The 18,887-nt window shown below is 36.6% G+C and overlaps 1 protein-coding gene across 2 annotated transcripts in view; it reads right to left on the reverse strand.

Moving 5' to 3' along the window:
* Positions 1 to 403: 403 nt before the first annotated feature.
* Positions 404 to 18,887, reverse strand: part of STIM2 (stromal interaction molecule 2) — a 164,543-nt gene continuing 146,059 nt past the window's right edge. Inside the window, exons 8-13 of one of the 2 annotated variants that reach the window (XM_020897628.2) lie at positions 18,447 to 18,614; positions 18,163 to 18,186; positions 17,662 to 17,762; positions 17,123 to 17,361; positions 6,231 to 6,504; positions 404 to 1,840 (exon numbers count right to left, since the gene is read on the reverse strand). In XM_020897628.2, coding sequence (XP_020753287.2) covers positions 1,363 to 1,840; positions 6,231 to 6,504; positions 17,123 to 17,361; positions 17,662 to 17,762; positions 18,163 to 18,186; positions 18,447 to 18,614 — 1,284 coding nt within the window. In that variant the 3' untranslated portion in view covers positions 404 to 1,362. The remainder of the gene's footprint in view (positions 1,841 to 6,230; positions 6,505 to 17,122; positions 17,362 to 17,661; positions 17,763 to 18,162; positions 18,187 to 18,446; positions 18,615 to 18,887) is intronic. The other variant, XM_020897629.2, reaches the window with a different exon arrangement.

Genomic DNA, 18,887 nt, shown 5'->3' on the forward strand with positions numbered 1-18,887 from the left:
TTAACCAGAACATTTTGGCTGAATTTTTTTAAAGAATTTGTTTAAGCAGAAACTCCTCAGATATTAATGTACTTTGTTGCTCCATGTGACAATCTTCATGGTAAAAGTTACCTTTATCATATGCTATCATTTTAACAAGCTTTACAAATTAATACAACACAATCTAAATGCACCATAAATTTATATTTGTTAATCTTGATATTAGAACATTTAAACATTTCAAACTACATAAAAATATGACAAACAATATAAAATAGAAAGAAATTTGTTGACAACTTGCTTTCAAAACATCACTATTTCTTATATTGCAATTAAGCAAGAAGACAGTTTACACAGCTCTCCAGAAAACATATAGTGTTCTTAGTGGAGTGTTATCAACAAAAATCAGCACAGTCCCACACAATAATGTCTGAGATTTATTATCTTTTCCACAGTACAAGTTTTTCACAAACCATAAATCCTTTGCAGTTATTAAGTCTGTAAACAAGTGCCTGAATTCCCACATTCCCCCACCTCAGAATATGCTTGTGAATGTTTTAAGTCCATCAATCAAGTTTTTTAACTCTACTTGTGTAAGGAATTAAAAGCCTTCTCTCTTTAAATTATTTATATTTTATCATACAGCCTGCAATGCAGAAAATCACAGTGAAAGCCCTGGGATAAACGAAACAACATGATCTTTACAGCAGGACTTGAAACTTACAATGATAAATGCATTTAAAGAAGCATCCCATAATAAAAGCACGGGTTTTCATTTCCAGAAATCAAGTCAATTAGAAATTCTAGGTTCTACTTAAAAACCCATTTTGATCTAAAAGTGAAAACAGTCCCCTATCCGTAGTCATTTTATAAACTCTATACAGTTTCACTTGCAGGGATATTTTTCCAGTCTGGAAAACAGTAGTGCAATTAATTTTACTCCTTTAAAGTTATTTCAGTCCAGGATGTAAATAGCTCTGTGGAAAGATAAGAAGATGCTCTGGTAAACAAGAAACTTCTGCAAGCCCATGCTGGCTTACTAGTCCATTAAAGCTTGTAAGTCCATAGTGGCTTTCAACAAAATGTTGTATATACATCACTAATAACAAAGCAGAAATAAATAGGCAAAAACGACTGTAAACTGTCTCATCTCTTAGTGATTTTTCAGTAATAACTGGCTTGACAAATTGATTATATGGTCATTTAAATAAGCAGACAGTAGACAGCTGCCCTTAAGGACATTCCACTGTGGCATCCAGTCTGGAAAGCCTCAACGGAGTTACATTCCTAAAATTAAAACAAAAAGGGGGAGTGAGGATGGGAGATAAAAGTTTAAAGATGTCAAAGATGTGCATGGAATTCCACCAAGTCAGCCAAGCCAGTTCACTTAGATTTCTTCTTAAAAAGGCTTTTAATTTTTGATGGCTTTTTGCTCTTCTCTCCATTATGGCAAAGGTCATGTGGGATGCTGCTTATCCTGGCAACACTCGGGGCTTCCTGCACTGGCTTGCTGTCGTTTCCCGCTGAGGAACACGAGGTGTGGCGAGGTTTAGGCACGGGAATGCCGCTGGAGAGCTGGTTCATGCTGCACGATTTTTCCAGGATGCCATTGTACACTTTGCTGGCAGGACTGAAGATCATGCTCTTAGTTTCTGTCAGGCCCACGCAATCAGGAGAACCCCGCGAGATGTCTGCAGTTACGGGTGAATCTCCTCGCGATGAATCCTCTAGAGAGAGCTCATCTCTTGATATTTTTCGAGGAGACAACGTTTGGTATATCTCAAGGCTTGAAGGAGGAGACTGTTTCCTTCCAATGGAAGAATTTAAGGAGTCACATTCTGAAGCTGTGTCTGGCACTTCCCTGGATGAGAGAGAGGCAAAGGTAAATTCTGTCAGTATGTTCTTAAGGGTATCAGCAGATGTTCCAGCGAATCCTAACCAAAACAACTTCCACAGTCTAAGCTATCCTTCTGTACACATTTCAACAAAATTAGAAAACTGCTACTCTAAATAAAATATTTATCAAAATTCAATGTTTAATTTTTAACATAAACTATGATAAACAATCTAGAAAACATTATAACTGAAGTTACAACTCCTTCAATTGTTAGAGAAATGAAAATGTTTAATTTTTACGGACTTTTATCATTTAGCTACTTTTGTGTTTTGTTTCCATACTGAAAACTTTTCTTACGAAATCATATACTTGACATACAGTTGAAAAGACAAATTATAGACACTGCCTCTCCCTATATTTTTAGTCATTAAATTGACTGAATATAGTTTCCTAAGGAAGAAAAGAATACACTAAGCTAAAGTATCACCTCTCCCAAGTCTAAAAAGAGAGAAGAGAGCTGAGGTGTATCAGGGTAGGGAGCGGATGGCAGGCGAAAGGCAATGATACAGGGCTATTTAGTAAGTTCTCACTTTATTCCTCTGTGATTTCCCTCACTTTCTCCGCAGTTGAAACAGAAATAAAGAAGACTAGGAAAATAAAGTTTATAACCCCAAAGCCCACATACAGTAAATGCCACCAGCTATTCCCTCCAAATAAGCTCGAAGCTACCTCCTTCCGCCTGTCCCGCTGCCACTATCCCGCTTCCTGCCCTACCTCAAGGACCGCAGTAGCTTCCCAGCTTCCATTCCTGCTCTTCCCTCTCGCTGACTTCTCTGAACAGCCCTTAAAGTGTTTTTTAAAAACTCAACCAGAGCACGTCATTCCTTTGCTCAAGAAACTTTCCAATGCTTCCTCACTCGCTTAGGCTAGAATCCAGAGTCCTTGCCGAAGTCCACTAAAACCGGGACAGTCAGGCTCGCCGTCCCTCCGGCGGCACGCCGTACCATTTTCAGCCTCAGCCCGGCTCCTGCCACATGCCGGTCTTGTGACCCCTCACGGCTGCTGCTCTTACTGTTCCCTCTGCCCCATCTTTCTCCCTTCTTCTCTGCATGGCTTGCTTCTCCCTGTCATTCACATCACTGCTCAAATGTTCTCTCCCCAGAGATATCTCCCCATTCACCCTATACAAAGCCGCTTTCTCTCTCCTTTTACCTGTCTTTGTTTAGCTTCCCAGAACTTATCACTACCTAAAATACTTTATATTAACTTGTTTATAGTCAATTTCCTCAAAAGAATAGAGACTGAATGAAGACAGGGAGTCTTACTAACTTGTTTTTTCCTGGAATAGTGACAAGCTAATGGGGACATTCAATAAATAAGGGAGGGAAGGAGGGAAGAACAGGGATCATGTTATATTCATTTTCGTATGTACCATCCAGGTGAGATGAACAGCACTCACTCCATGAAAGGAATGACTACGAAATGGAAAGTACAGTCAAGGTAGGATCAGAGTAAAAAAGTAACTGGCAAAAGAAATAAGGTGAGAGAAGGAAAAGAACTGAAGACAGAAAAGCAGGAACACATATGATCATAATCCACCAGCTGGAACTAGGCCAGGACCTTGTCTCACCTGTCTTGCCAGCTCAAGTTTTTAGCAAGTACACAACACACAGCAAGGACTAAATTCACATTTACAGAGTGAATGATGTAAATCATCTCTCACCTTGGAAGACCTATGATTACTATCATAATTCACATTATGAGATGCATGTTTATGGCTTCTGACATGTATCTTAATATCATACTTTAGATACATATTAGATTGCTAAATGTATTTAGTCTTTCTATGAACTTTACACATACATGTATGTGCAGATTGTCTATTACACCACAAGCTCTCAGAAGGCAGAAAGTCTCCTGGGGATAATAAGAGATTTAAATGATGCTTTCATTTTATACAGTTACATGTACTACATACTTTTTTCAAAAGCTTTTACAACTTGATAATGGATAGTGCTAACAGGGGGCAAGAGGCAGTTCAGACAGGAAGAAATGACTCAGAAATCAATCACTGGTAAGGACTTTTCTGCAAGGCTTCTTTCTGGAGTAGATTTCCATTAATCAAACAGCATATATATATATATATATATATATATATATATATCACCATTCCTAGGAGCTGTTCAGTTTCCAGAATCAGAAGGGGATTTAGTTAAAATTTTATGAATTTACTCTTTATTCTGTTATGTGGTTTGGCTGCTTTGTGTATGAAATTCTAAACTAGGTTAAAAATATTCCAAAGTCTAGTTTCTAAAATCTAAATAATGTGCAAAAAGAATACTGGTCTAAGTTAGGAAACCTAGATTCCTGTCCTGGTCATCACTTAATCAGATCTCAATTTTCCTGTCAGAGTAAGAGAATTTTATTAACTTCTAATATTTCTTCTAGTCCTCACATCCTAATTTCAAAACAATGATAATCTGAAGTGTTGCTTCTTCTGTATAACTTAGTCAGATTTGGAATATAGGTCCAGTTCACCTTAAAATCTCCCATTTTTTCTACAACATATATTCTTTGGAATGTTGAACTTAATTGTATATACAATTTATGTCATTTTTCTACCTTTTTTTCTCCATATTGATATGTAGTTGAATTTATGTAAGTTTAATGCATGTATAGCAAGACTTAAAGTAAGGTTTAAATGAGTGTGTACATGTAGTAATGTGCAGAACCTAAAAGATCAGTAAATAGCAAATGCTTTATTTATTATCATTTTGTAAGGATTCTGGTCGTTCAACACTTAAAAGACTAAAATAGAGAAGAGGACGTTTTCTGAATCTAAATTCTTCTCATATTCATCAGCGAGCTGTGAATTTCTGACAGTGCTCTTTGAAACAAGGACTGAACATTTCCATCACTGCAAAAAATTCTAGACAAGAATTTTAATTCTAGAGTTTTCCTACCAATTCTGTAAGCCATACAGAATTAGTTTTGTCAGTAAAGCCATCTTACTGGTGACTATAGTTACACTGCAAAGGCTAGACCAAAAAAGCTAGCTATAAAGTATTAACCAAGCAAAGCTGCATCAAATTCTCAGTAGCAGTGAGGATACAAAACTTGTTCTACCTCCTTAGGAATATGCCATACTGATCCCCTGCTAATCATGCATTTTACTTCTACTGGTAAATAAAACGATGATATGTTAAAAAAAAAAAAAAAAATCACATGACAGAGAACCACCGGGGCTCATGGAAAACGTCCAGCCCATTCCCTCTGGCTTTGTTTCTCTCAGGAGAGCAGTAAGAAGGCAGGCCACACAGCTATTAAGTGGCAGGATCAGAAACTATTAACAGTTTTCCTGTCACTCATTCCTCCTCCAAAAAAGGAATATGGTTTAGAAAGAGAGATCCCCAATAACACGAGGTCTCACTGGACTAGAACACACTGCCACTATATCCATTTATAGAAAGAAAAAAGGAGCTGTTGTGAATATAAGTTCCTCCTTTAAGTTCCTAAACCTTTAGCATCTGATACTACATGCTTGCTACCAAGTACTAGCATGCAACAGAACAAATCATTAAGTGACAACAAATATTTTAAAACCTGAGTCATTCATATTTAATGTATCTTTGTGCTCAAGCATACTGAGGTTCGTGCCTTTACAGTTTACATACAGAACTATTCATTAGACAGGTTTATATTCTGAGATGTGAGTCAACTGTGTTCAATGGCCCCTAACAGTTATATCTCAAAATATCCTAGGTCTGCAGTGGGCAGATTTCTAAGATGGTTCCCCACTTCCCAGCCCTGGTACACACACATCTTCTCCCAGGTAGTTATTGATCAACACTACCACAGGCGCTGCTATGAAGGGATCTTGCAGGTACAATTAAGGACCAAATCTTGTTCATCTTAATAGCGAGAGGTTATTCTTCAGCTAAGCCTTTTAAATTTAAGTCTAGAGATCAGAGATAAAGGAAGGCAGAGATTCAAAGCAAAGGAGGCATAGAGGCCACACATGGATGGCAAGGAATAGTGGGCAGCCTCTGGAAACTGAGAGCACGCACAGAAACCAGCACCTCAGTCCTAGCACCACAGGAACCAAACTCTGCCACAACCAAGTGAACTTTGATGAGGCCCCGCAAGCTCCAGGTAAGAACAAAGCCCAGCCAACACTTTGATTTTTGCCTTGTGAGACCTTGAGCAGAAAACCTAGCCACACCAAGCTTGGACTTTAGCATACAGAACTAACAGCTCATAAATGGGGTGTTGTTAGAAGCCACGAAGTCTGTGGTAATGTGTTATGCAGCAACGAAAACTTAATACCACACACCACTCCTACCCACCCACCTCCTTCCCCCCTCCTCCCACCCACCCAGCCAAGCACATACTGTACTTCATTCATTGCCAATACCATTGCTTTTCTGCAGAGAAGTAGATGGCCTCCTCCTCCTCTTCATTTCGATAAAGAGCAGGGCAACTGGACACTGAGAGGATATCCGGATCAGGGGAAGGCAACGAGTGCTGCGCGTGTGGCGCGTGGTGGGGCTGCCGCGCGTGTGATGGATGAGGAGCGTGTGCAGGAAGCTGAGCTCGCTGAGACTGCGGGGAGGACGGCATGATGCTACGGCGGGAACGACACAAGCTGCTGCTTCTGGCCAGGGACGCAGCAGGTTTAGCCATGGTCCCTGAAAACCAAGCGGAAACAAATGACAGGGCTCATAAAACCCAGTGCTGCTTTCACGCACGCTGCACAGACACACTGGGGAGAACTGGCGGTCCTGTCACCAGTGAATCCACCACCACTGCAGTTGAGTAACTGTACACGTATTACCATCCTCTACCACCTGTGGTTCTCAGGAATGCTAAGAAGTAAAAAAAAAAAGTAACAAAAATAAAAACAGGTCTAAAAAATAAACAGAAGTGAACATAAACACTTGAGGTTTTAATATAATGACTGACATTACTAACCTAAAAGCTTAAATATTTACCTATGATAACAAATCCTTATATTTAAAAACAACATAGCATAAAGACAGCAAAACTTGTTTGAACACTGAGACATTTTAAATCAAGAATCATTAAATACTGTATATACAGTCTCGTTACTTTTTAGGCAAAGGTTAGATAAAAACTTGTTTTTTAAACACTGACTACTGTGGAACTAACCAGAAGTCTTAGATTACCTTCCATCTGCTCCAAGTCTCAGTCCAGACCTATGCTGATTGTAGACAAACTTCCCCTACATACTTAAATCTTCATTGAATGGGCACCTCTTTCTTTGTCTTAATGGAAACAAACTCTCCTAAGAACACCCTGCTCAAGCCGAAGCTGTTCATTCTTACACAACTCCCATCTGTAGCATCAGAACATCACATTGATGACCTTCTCATTCCCCAATATTGTCTGTAAACTCTCACTCCTTTTATAAAAACGTGGTTTTTTCACTGCTCACACTATTAAGCTCACATATGAATTTCTTACCTCCACTTCACTAGGCACTTGCTGTTCAGTCATTCTCTTCCCAGTTCATCCAACCTCTCATCAATTTGACCCATCTCATCCATAAGACCATCACCTTAACCAATCATGGTTCTCATCTCTTCTCACCTGACATTCACCTCTATTCTACTCCACCACCCATTCTCGAGAATGCCTTGGTCTTACTATTATTCAAAACTCCATTTTTGAAATAGTAAGTTTAAGATATCAGATAATCTAGACTGATCACATTTCGACCTTTCAAGCTCACACGTTCTGTTCCTTCCACTACCTGCCCCATTCTTGACCCTCAGCTCCATGACCCTATTCTAACTGATTGTCCCTTCTGCTGCCTTTATCTTCATCTTCTCGTCTTCCATTTCCCATCAGCACTTAAAAATAAAAGTTGAAAAAAGAAACCTAAAGAACAGATAAACCGTAACAGTGACAACAAAACCTCCTCTACCCTCAGACTGTTTTCGGCTGACATCTCTTCCTTTTTATGTAAATGATTAGTGTTGCTTTCTGCTCTACTTTATCTTCACTCACTCAGGAAAGAAATGGTAAAGTGCTTCCATATGATTTCACTACAACTATTGTTAACAAAATTAAGATAAATTTCCTCACTGCTAAGTTCAGTGAGTATCTCCATCCTTTCTTATCACTGAATGAGCACATGACGTTATTAGTTTGTCCTTTCCTCGACTTCTCCAACCATCTTCTTACCTCTTCCTTTACTCACCGCTTCAAAGTTCTATTCTAGGCCTTGTTCCATTCTTGTTCCACTTTTCCTTCTCAACAAATTTCATCCACTCCCATTACTTCAACTGTCCTTTGCAAAGTCAACAGAAGTCCAAATCTGTGACTCCTGCTTTCATCTTTTTTCTAAACTCGGAACTTCACCTGCCTACTGGACATTTAAGTATTCCACAGATGTCCATACTGAATTCAACATTTTCCTTCCAAACACACTCCTCCTTCTATGTTCTTTACCTTGGTTAAAAAGAAAAAAAAAAAAAAAGAGCCATCATACCTCACCGAGTTATATGAATTGGACACACCAGATACTCTTGACTCTTCTTCCTTCATCATAATCTACGTCTGCTGCTGCTAAGTCACGTCAGTCGTGTCCGAATCTGGGAGACCCACCAGGCTCCCCCGTCCGTGGGATTTTCCAGGCAAGAGCACTGGAGTGGGCTGCCAGTGCCTCCTCCATAGCCTACATCCAGTTAATCATAAAGTGTTTCCAACTCTACCTCCTCAGTCTCTCTCACATCGGTCCACTCCTCCCTCCACCACCACTGCATTATGCTGAACTAATAACCCATCTTTCTCCTCCAACTAACTCTTCATGCACAGCCTACACAATCTCTTTATGATGGAAAAGGAATATGACATTTTATTGCCTAGAACACTTGATTCCCATTAATTCTAGGATTAGGATAAAGCCAAACACCTTAACCTGGCTTAGAATGCCCTATTTATCTAGCCTCTAACTTGGAACTGGGGTCCCTCTTCTCTGTTATAAGAATACTAGGAAAAAGATACTCACTTCACACTTTCATTCCTCATCTCATCTCTCCCTTGGCCTCCTATTTCAGGTTTTTGCTTAAAAAGCAGGTCCTTCAGGAACTCTCCTGGCCCCTCCAAATTTAAGGTCAGCATTTTCCCCCTTGTGCTCACATGGCAATACCACAGTGTATTTCCACATCATAAAACTTTTCTCATTGCATTGCTCTTGCTGGTCTCCCATTAAACCACATGTTTCATGAAGGAAGTAACTGTGTAAAATGTTCAGCACTGCATCGCAACAACGAGCACAGAGCCAGGCAAAAAAGCAGATGTACAGTAAGTATGTACTGAGTGAATCAGTAAACTGAAAGAATTCAGTGAGTGAATCAATGAACAACTCAAACAGAAACAGCCAATGAAATATCTTGATGGAGTAAAATAAAAAGGAGGTGAAATTGAAGGGAATATATTCATAATATCTGACTACCTCCATAACGGACTACCTCCATACAAGGCTTTTTTGAAGCACAAATTATACCATATAAAAACACTTTTAATTTAGTAGGCCAACAGTTAGAATTTTACTTACTTATGATTCATATATTACAAAACTATAAGATTTCCAATATCGGAATCTTCCAAAGTCCACTATCACTTCACCAAAGAAGAAATAACATCCTACAAATACTAAAGGAATGTATCCAGGCTGACACAGATAATTAAGTTCTACAACTCTTAGCATATGATGCAGCCATTCTCATCAGCCACTGGTTATTTGGTATATACAGTAAAATGTAGCCACATTCAGCCATGACTAGGAGTGATGAGAAAGACTGAGAAGAATTAGGACTCCCTGCTTGAAAAAAATGAGTCTTACTCACAAATATGGAAAGATATGTCACTAAGAAGGTTTAAGAAAAAAATTAAATATATTACATGAGGAAAATTCTAAGTAATCCAATAGAGAATATAACAAAGATAAGAACCAGTACATGGGTCACATATGGAATTGTTTACAACTCTTCAATTCTTTTGAAAAATTTTATTCTCACATATGTTGCCATCTCTTTCACCTTAAGAAACGTACAAACCCTTCCATTAGAGGTATCGTTGAGGGTCCTTCTTCCTTATGGCTTAATGAGGTCTACACAGGGCTGCACTCAGTTATAACACCGTAAAACTCAAGTAGGATTAAAAAGCAGTTCACTTTGACCTTGGGTAACAAACTCTTCTATACATAGGTGAGTATATCTCCAGGCAATTATTAATTCTCAATGAAAGTCTACAGCTATCCCATCCTGGGATTTATCAGAGTAGTTAAGTGAAACACTGTAAGTTTACTATACAGAAATTTATTTCTGAGATAATTTTTCATTCTAGTATCAGTAATTACATACAGAAGCACAGTGGTTTAATATGATGCTATTTTGCAAACTGTTATGTCCTTATGACAAAGAAGGTAAAATTCTGTTTTGAATAAGGGGGTCCCCCTACCACCAACAACCAAAAATCATAAGTCATATATGGACATCTGGTTCTAGCAATATGGCAGTCAAAGATAACCTGACCACCATTCCCAACCTCTCAGCCCCCAATCACACATTTTAAATATCCTCAAATACTTCAATATGTGGAATAAAATAAAACACTAGCTTTAAGAGCATAGCTGAGTTTGAAAGGAAGAGAAAATTCTCAGATGCCAAACTGAAAGACTAAAGCCAGAGCCGATAGGCTTGTGAGTGACGTGGGAACTGCTGTGGGAGTGGCTCAGTCTCAGTAATTTAAGGGTTTGGGTTTTAATTTGGGGCTATAAATGACGGCTAGAGCCCACATAAGGGGAGGAAAAGGAATCAAGAGTGAGTGTTCTAGATAAAAGCCTGGTCCTCAAAGGGCTACCACCCTCCACAGTGGGAGGGTGTATTGGAAAAAAAATCTGACCAACGAACAAAGGAACTTCCTTCAATGCATGTTCTGCCGACACAGGAATCTAAAAAGGTTCTTGTGAAAACATCAGTACTCTGGGTGTTCAATACTCAAACTCAGTACAAGCTAACTCATATTACCCTGGAGATCAAGTTTTCACTACTGCAAAGGTATGTGAAACTCAAATTCAAGAAGTTAACCAAAAAAGAAAAGGATGGTTCTGAGTAGGTGAAGCCCTTGAAACTACTGCCAGAGCAAAAGAAATCCTATTGAGGAGCTCCTCGCAAAGTGTTTCCCAGGAGGAAGAAAAAAAAGTAAATCCCTTAAGATAGTTCAGTAAAACACTTTAAGACAGGAGAAGCCATCTGCTATGCAAACTCAAGAAACAGGTGCAATAATTCATCAAGAACACCAAGTAATACAATTATCAAATAAAACTAAAAAATAAGATGTTTAAAGTCATTAAATTATAAAATAAAAACTGAAAATATGAGAAGAGGAAAACCATTAAAAAACAAGTAGATTTTATGAAGAATCAAGGAGAAGAGAAATGAAAACAGGCACTGAAATTAAAAAATTCAAGGAACAGGTTAAACAAACTTAGAGCTGCAGAAAGAATAAGTAATCTAGAAGACAAATCTAAGGAAATTTCTCTGCAAGCAGCACAATTTGATAAAAGAAAGGTTAAGAGATATGGAAGATTATAATAGCCAGGACATGGAAGCAACCCAGATGCCCATCAGCAGACGAATGGATGAGGAAGCTGTGGTACATATACACCATGGAATACTACTCAGCCATTAAAAAGAATTCATTTGAATCAGTTCTAATGAGATGGATGAAACTGGAGCCCATTATACAGAGCGAAGTAAGCCAGAAAGATAAAGACCATTACAGTATACTAACACATATATATGGACTTTAGAAAGATGGTAACGATAACCCTATATGCAAAACAGAAAAAGAGACTCAGATGTATGGAACAGACTTGTGGACTCTGGGAGAAGGAGAGGGTGGGATGTTTCAGGAGAACAGCATTGAAACATGTATATTATCTAGGGTGAAACGGATAACCAGCTCAGGTTGGGGACATGAGACAAGTGCTCGGGCCTGGTGCACTGGGAAGACCCAGAGGGATCGGGTGGAGAGGGAGGTGGGAGGGGGGACTGGGATGGGGAATACATGTAAATCCATGGCTAATTCATATCAATGTATAACAAAAACTACTGTAATGATGTAAAGTAATTAGCCTCCAACTAATAAAAATTAAAAAAAAAAAAAAAAAAAGAGATATGGAAGATAAAATAAAATCCAGCATGTAACTAGAGGCTAATATTAGTCTTATATTTCTATGCAGCTAATATTACAGTAGGAGTAAAGACAGAAGAAAAATAATATTCAAAGAGAAAATTACTAATAATTTTCCATAATTGAAAAGAGATATACATCTTCAGATTCAAAAGCATACCAAGTATCTGGGGAAAATTCTATACCTAATTATATTACAACAGAACTATATAATAAAAGAAAATGAAAACATTCTCTAGGCAATGAGAGAAATAAGAGACTAACTAAAAAGAAATGAGAACAATCTACCTTACTAAAACTTCTCAGCAGTAACAACACGGGGCCAGAAAATGCTCTCAAAATGCTATGCGAGAAACAATTATCAATTTAGAATTTGATATCCTATTAAATAACTATTCTAAAGTGAGAGTGGGAAAAAAAGACATTTTCAGGCAAAGACAAAAAATTTACCACTCCCAGTCACTCCCTGAAAGAACTTTTATCAAAAAATATATTTCTAAGGAAGAAGAAAAAAGGACAGAATGAAGAAAATACAATGAACAAAGAAACACTTAAGTATTTCTCAACAATGATGGAATAAAACAATAAAAAATGATTTTTGCAGGGTATTCAAAAGAAAATACTAGACAACATTAATATAGAAGATGGGGAGGGGAGTGTCTAAATTAAAGCATCTGAACAACCTTAGGAGAATGATAGAGAAGCTGAGAAGTGGTGTAGGAAATAGACAAAATAATATGCCAGAGATAAATCCAAATGAATCAGCAAGCAGATTAAATGTAACTGGATTAAGTTGACCACAGCTGGCAACAGAGATCCTCAAAGAGAATGCAATAGAGTAACAGTTACTGCTATTTCTTATACAGACATATTCTAGAGCCTGATGTTGGAAAAAACTTTAAGTAAAAGAGAAGAGATTATATTGGCAAATATTAATGAAAAGAAAGCTCTTTTAGCAATTTAAATATCAGATAATACAAACTTGAAGGCAAAAAGTACTGTTAGCTGCAAAGCAGTCTCTGCAAAATCATAAAAGAATAATCTTCTAAAAAGATACAGTGAACTTGTATTTACCATGTAACTTGGTTCAAACTATATAAAACAGAAATGAGCAGAATCACAAGAATAAACGGATAAATATGAGAGCTCTTAACACATCTTCTGTAACTGATAGAAAAGTAGACAAAAATGTTGGTATATAGAAGATTTTTCATAACTAATACATGATTTAACAATGTAGTACCCTATAACTAACAACTAAGAAAAGAGTTTTCAGATATGTGTGCAAAACTTTAAGTATTCAATCAAATAAATGCTAGGTTATGAACCAAGTCCTAGGAGATACCAAAGAATAAATGTTATACAGATACAAATCTCTAACCACAATTAGAAATTGATAAGTAAAGATATTTTTAAAAAACTAAGGACCAAATAAACAACAAAACAAATACACTACATTTGGAAACTAAAACATATACTCCCAGGTAATTAATATCTCAAGGAAGAGACATGTTACAAAGTTGGAAACACTTTTAAAACTATATGACAATCAAACTACACATATCAAAACCTGTAGGTTCAGTGAAAGTGGTTCTCAGAGGGAAATCCATAGCCATAATATCATATATTAGCAAAATGGGAGGACTGAAAATTCACAAACCATTTTGAAAACAATTTGGCAACAACTCTTAAGAAATGCCTTCCCAGCAACTGAGAGATTTCTAGGTGTCCACCCAGAGAAACCCTCCAAGTCAGGAAGAAGGAGACAGAGAAAAGGATACTCACTGCAGTGTTGTTTGCAAGAGCAAAAGAGCAGAAAGAACCTATCTTGGCAGAAAAATGGATAAACTGTAGTTTACTATTGTGTGTGTGTTCAGTCATTAAAGCGTGTCTGACTCTTTTCAAACCCATGGACTGCAGCATGCCAGACTTCCCTGTCCTTCACTGTTTCCTGAAGTTTGCGCAAACTCATGTCCACTGAGTTGGCGATGCTATCTAACCATCTCATCCTCTGCCCCCCTCTTCTTTTTTGGCCTTCAATCTTTCCCAGCATCAGGGTCTTTCCCAATAAGCCAGCTCTTCACATCAGCTGGCCAGAGTACTGGGGCTTCAGTTTCAGCATCAGCCCTTCCAGTGCATATTCAGGGTTACTTTCCTTTAGGATTGACTAGTTTGATCTCCTTGGAGTCCAAGGGACTCAAGAGTTTTCTCTAGCACCATAATTTGAAAGCATTAATTCAGCGCTCACCCTTCTTTACAGTTCAACTCTCATTTCTGTATATGACCACTGGAAAAACCATAGCTTTGACTACACAGACCTTGTTGGCAAAGTGATGTCTCTGTTTTTTGATATGCTGTCTAAGTTTGTCATAGCTCTCCTTCCAAGGAAAAAGCATCTTTTAATTCTGTGACTATAACCACCATCCACAGTGATTTTGGAGCCTAAGAAAATAAAATCTGTCACTGCTTCCACTTTTTCCCCTTCTATTTGCCATGAAGTGATGGGACTGGATGCCATGATCTTAGTTTATTATTATAATATATAAATAAATATACTGTGGTTAATTCATATTAAACCATTTTAGTGAATTTAATTAATCTGTATATAAACATGGGAAATCTCTGAAACATATTTGTGAGTGACAAGTTGTGAAATGATACCTACAGCTTGATAATATTTATGTACATTTTTAAACAACCAATTGCATCTACTGCTTACAGATATAGCTGCATGTAATGAAAGTACAACAGGCTTTGGAGACACACAACAATACAACAATTTTAGCAGGAAGGAGAGACGACATTTTCTTTTTCAGAGAAAAAGAAAGATGAATAAAGCAAAATGTTATCTTCGCAGTAAATAAGTAATTTATTTTCAGCATTTTAAAGCATATCTGAAGAGCTTTATGGTAAGAAATTTAAAATAAATTGCTACTACAATTTCACTATAAATATTTAGTAGATACTGTAAAGGTCATAGGAAAACAACTATTACCTGTTCTCCTATCCACACAGAGCTAACCTTTGATAATATTTTCTTTTTTTATTTGTACATTTGTATTTATTATTTAAATATATACAATATTATTCTGGATATAGTTTTTAATCTTTTATTTGGCACTTAACATACCATAGGCAGGTTTCCTTGTCATTACTTCACACTTAGACAATTTACCACACATCCATGGTGCAGATTTAAAACTGCTTTAAAGGATATATAATGAAGATCCTTCATTCTACCCTAGACCCTAGTGCTGCTGCCAAGAGTTTATCTATCAGGTCTAGAAATTATGCTTCTGTCACTAAACAGAGTGGAGTGTTACTTTTTTGCCACCGGGTGGAGACAAAGCTCTCAAAGTGTAGTCTCTGGTATAACATTTTTCAGATATAACAAATTTCAGCATTTCTAAAACATCATACAATACTGAATTTAAAATCGGTTCTTGTACTTTCTTATTTTTAAAAGTTCAAATTTCTTTGTATATCACAATCACTAAGAAATTATTCACATTTAGTTGTGAGTTTTGTTTTAAATGCATATGTGGATATCTTGTCCCTATCAAAAAGTACTTTAAAAAAAAAGGAAAGAAAAAAACTGGTTAATTTAAGGGAATACATATATATATACTTCTGATATTGAATAATGTTTCTAAGGAGAAACTGTAACTAAAAAGCTATCATTTTCAAACAAAACCATATACTTATGAATCAGTATTGCATATGGCAAGCTTAAAGGCAGCCTAACAGCACACGGTTCAGATAAACACAATTTGTCAGCAGAGCTGGCCCACATCTAGATAAAACTTTGCAATCATCACTATTCTGCAGCATGGGGCAGGGGAAATGACTGAGGTCACACACCTGCAGTATGTAAATGCAGTGAATACTGCATACAATCTGCCCTCTCCCCTGTTCCTCTTGTAAGAGGTTAGTGTCTCCCCAGTCTGCTTGTATTATCTGTCTACGATTAAACTAGATAATTAAAATCACAGATATGAACACAAGCAAATAGGTCACTGACTAATTATTTGCAAATTAGGGCTTTATTTCATAAAATTGCTTTAAAATTAGAACACTTTCTAAATCTTAACTATTAGGAAAGTTCTAACAACTAGACAGAAAAATTTAAACTGGAAAATGGTCATATATCATGATTTGTCTCAAATTTCTGTGTAAGTTTTCAACTGATCAATGATTGAACTTTGAGCGCCATTCTTTGGAATCTTGTTCAATATATACTATTTCAAAATGGTTACAAAGATTGGGAAAATGTATCAGACAAGAAGTAATAAGGATAAACAGTTCTTCAAATAATTTCTAATGTAAGAAATATATATTTTAAGTTTAATCCCTGTAATTTTTTAACAGTTCCAAATATTAATAAATTCTAAAATATTAAAACTTCACCTTTCTACCAAAATGTACTCTTAACATTGTAAACATCTTCAAAGAATACAGCATAACAAAGCAATTATAATGAAAATTGTACATGTTAAAACCACCTCTGGGAGAAGCACCACTTTCTAGCAACAAAAAAATATATTTTATAAACATAAACACATTTAACTTTGTTTAAAGTTGAATGGATTTAGTGCTTTATGAGTTAAATTCAGCAGGATAACACTCTCAAATAAAAAGACAGAATTGGAAAAGCAAAACAAAATACTATGAAACTTGCCTACTGGGACAGCAACTCAATTTAAATTGATTGGCTCAAAGTCACAGAGTTGGTTAGCGAGTGGCAGAGCTAGGATTGGAACTTAGGTTTCTAAGGTCTTCCACTAATTTTTAGTTTCTACTATAGATAACGCTATCATATGAAAGGATGTTTTGCCTCAAAGTTCAGCATTTCATTCATACAATGACTTAGCATGTATGATATGCTATTATATATGCATACATACCTATGTGTACCACACATACCTTATATAGTATTCTCAAACAGTAAACATAATGAACAAAAAGAAAAAAAAATGAAGAATTAACTAAATTTTTATTACAGACTTCAAAGCAAATGATTCATAAAAGGTATGGTACAAAGTTAATTTTTAAATTGTATCAACTCTTTTTTGAACCACTTACCAGGAAACTGTGACACTATTGGAGGTGTATCTTCATCTAAGTCATCTACTCCTCCAGCTATGGGATAGGGTGGAATGGAGACTCTGGGCATCACCACCCAGCTGTGATCACAATAAAGCGAAGAGGTGAGGCTGGGGAGTCCCGAGTTATGGGCTATCTGAAAGCCACAGATCTTCTCTATCTGCTGCCAGCGAAAAAGTCGTTCTCGTAAACAAGTTGTCAACTCAGAAAGAGCTTTCCTGGAAAAGTCAATATAGGAATTACTTCCTCCATCAAAAAGTCTTTAATACAGCACTGAAAACAGGCAACTATATGAGCAGACCAAGGCAGTTAGCCAATTTCCAGAAGAAATTATCCCCTCTTAGAATGAGCATAAAGGATATAACAGTACATGATTAAATGACAAATTAAAACATAAACTGTCTGTAAATTACAAATTAAAATAAAAAATTGTCTATAATTAGAAATTAAAACAAATTGTCTATAAATTTTATTTCTACACAATAAAAATAGACAGATAACTGCAATAAGATTCTTACTTTGCTTCCAGAATTTTGTGGTCTACCTCATCTAAGGAGGAGCTATGTGCAACATGTAGAGTTCCAAAGACTGTGCTCCTCTTCTTTTTAATTTTCTCTGCCTAAATGCCCAGGGAGAGAAAAATAAGGCTCAGTTTGGGAAAGAATACACACACTAATAAGGTTTATTTTGTCTTGAATATATTAATAATTATAAAATCAGTGGAGAATTATTAGCCAAGACATAGCCCTATTTTCTAAAAAAAGGAAAACAGATGAGGAGTAAGCATGCTTTCCTAAGCCAAACTTTGTTCTGGAGAATTTTTTCTCTTTATTTCCATGAATCAGAAAGACCTGAATCTTCTATTTAAAACTAGAAGAACATAAACTATATCCTACTGCAATGGAGGTGTTAGTGAATGCACTGTTTTTTATTGTTCTTTTTCACTAGAAATCAGAATAAGACTCAATAATTTCACACAATTATTAATAGTCAGACATTAATTTCTAGTAACTACTAACCTGAATCAGATATGAAGCAGCAACCTAGAGGAGAAAAGCTCTGTATAAAACATTTATGATCATGATAGTAGGGATGATTTTTAAATGATACTAAGGTCATTCTGAAAGGTTTACCCTTCTCTTAAAAAAGTAACTTTACAGCCTATGATTACAAGAGTCAATCTACCCACTAAGTTCCAATTCATGAAAGAATCTGTGATACTAAAAATTTTATTCAGGCCTTTGTACACCAACTGGTTAATCCCTTTAGAAATGTTAGTAAGTTCTGCAATATAGTCGAATACCTCATCCTTAGCAATAGCTAGCTGCATTTCAGCATTCTGTCTTTTTATATTGTAGTACTGGACTTCCACTTCATGTGTTAGCTGAAGCCATTTTTGAAGTGCATCTGGAACAGACCAGCTGCTTCTGAGTTCAAATTCTTTTTCCGCCTTTTTTAGAGCCATTCGAACCTGGAAGGGGGAGAGGGGAAAAAAAAAGGAAAGGAGCAGAGGAGAGGGGGGTAGAAAGAGATGCAGAGGAAAGTGGCAGAGGTTGGAGAGAGAAAGAGAAATTTCTCTTTTTTAAAAGTTTTCAAATTAAGTTTTTTTAAAAAAAGAAATTAAGATTTTTTAGTACCAGAATTAAAAGAAAAAAGCAATCTGAATTATACTCTTTGTAAAATCACAGTCTAAAATGGTATTTCTAACATTAAAACAAAAGTTAAAGGTTTAAGTACATCTTAA

This window comes from Odocoileus virginianus, chromosome 21, assembly GCF_023699985.2.
Source record: "Odocoileus virginianus isolate 20LAN1187 ecotype Illinois chromosome 21, Ovbor_1.2, whole genome shotgun sequence".
Lineage (NCBI taxonomy): Eukaryota > Metazoa > Chordata > Mammalia > Artiodactyla > Cervidae > Odocoileus > Odocoileus virginianus.